The sequence below is a fragment of the Plectropomus leopardus genome, unplaced genomic scaffold, assembly GCF_008729295.1.
Source record: "Plectropomus leopardus isolate mb unplaced genomic scaffold, YSFRI_Pleo_2.0 unplaced_scaffold455, whole genome shotgun sequence".
Classification (NCBI taxonomy): Eukaryota; Metazoa; Chordata; class Actinopteri; order Perciformes; family Serranidae; genus Plectropomus; species Plectropomus leopardus.
In genome coordinates, this window is record NW_024649892.1 from 1 (window position 1) to 1,179 (window position 1,179).

The 1,179-nt window shown below is 42.3% G+C and overlaps 1 protein-coding gene across 1 annotated transcript; it reads right to left on the minus strand.

Moving 5' to 3' along the window:
- Positions 1-42: 42 nt before the first annotated feature.
- On the minus strand, positions 43-1,175 carry LOC121939328 (heat shock factor protein 1-like; the record flags this gene model as incomplete). The annotated part of the gene is made up of 3 exons (XM_042482370.1): positions 43-179; positions 561-669; positions 1,146-1,175. Coding segments are annotated over 3 exons (276 nt in total), but the record flags the coding sequence as incomplete, so codon positions are not given.
- Positions 1,176-1,179: the final 4 nt, after the last annotated feature.

Sequence of the window (1,179 nt, forward strand, 5' to 3'; positions counted from 1 at the left end):
TGTGTGTGCAGGTGTGTGTGCAGGTGAGTCTCAGGTACGTACGTTGGTTACTTTGCGTTTGATGTTCTCCAGCAGGTGTTCTTGTCCTCTGATGAAGAACGGATGTTGGAACTCTGTGTCGTCTTTCTCTGGTTTCACTAAACCTCCCTGCTCGATGTGCACCACCTTACGGAACCCGTCTGAGAGAACACAGAAATATAAACATCGACAAAACAAATATATACGACAATAAATACAAATATACAGTATTCACCAGTATAAACATCAATAAAAACAAATATATTTATCAATATTTTGAATTATAAACACAAAAATATATTCATTAATAAATTTAACATATTTATATAAATATAGACAGTAACATATAAAATATAAACATTTGAGGAACACTGATGGATGCAGGAACGTGTGAGAACAGGAACGTGTGAGAACAGGAACATGTGAGAACAGGAACGTGTGAGAACAGGAACGTGTGAGAACAGGAACGTGTGAGAACAGGAACGTGTGAGAACAGGAACGTGTGAGAACAGGAACGTGTGAGAACAGGAACGTGTACTCACACATGTTGAGCTGTCTGATGAAGCTCGCCATGTTGTTGTGTTTGAAGAACTTTGGTAGAACTTCTTTAGAGAACCGACCCTGATCAAAAACATGGAAGCTGGTTCCGCTCTGACACACACACACACACACACACACACAGAATGCACAGGAGAGAGGGCACACCTGTGAGTGGCAGGGGTGGGTATGTGGTTAAGTACACAATACTGGTTCATATTAGTCTGTCTTTTATTTCATGGAACTGGTTTCTAACTGGTTTTAGTCCGCTTATATGGGATTGGACTGGTTTCTAACTGGTTTTAGTCCGCTTATATGGGATGGAACTGGTTTCTAACTGGTTTTAGTCCGCTTATATGGGATTGGACTGGTTTCTAACTGGTTTTAGTCCGCTTATATGGGATTGGACTGGTTTCTAACTGGTTTTAGTCCGCTTATATGGGATTGGACTGGTTTCTAACTGCTTTTAGGCTGTAGATTTCGGTTCTGACCGGTTCATTCAGAATTAGCTGTCCTCTGTAGGACTCTGTTTGCTAACTAGTAGCCGTTAGCTCCGTGCTAAGCTAGGCTAGGCTAGGCTAACGAAGTACCGGGCTCCAGCAGATGAGCGGGTCGGTGTCCGGG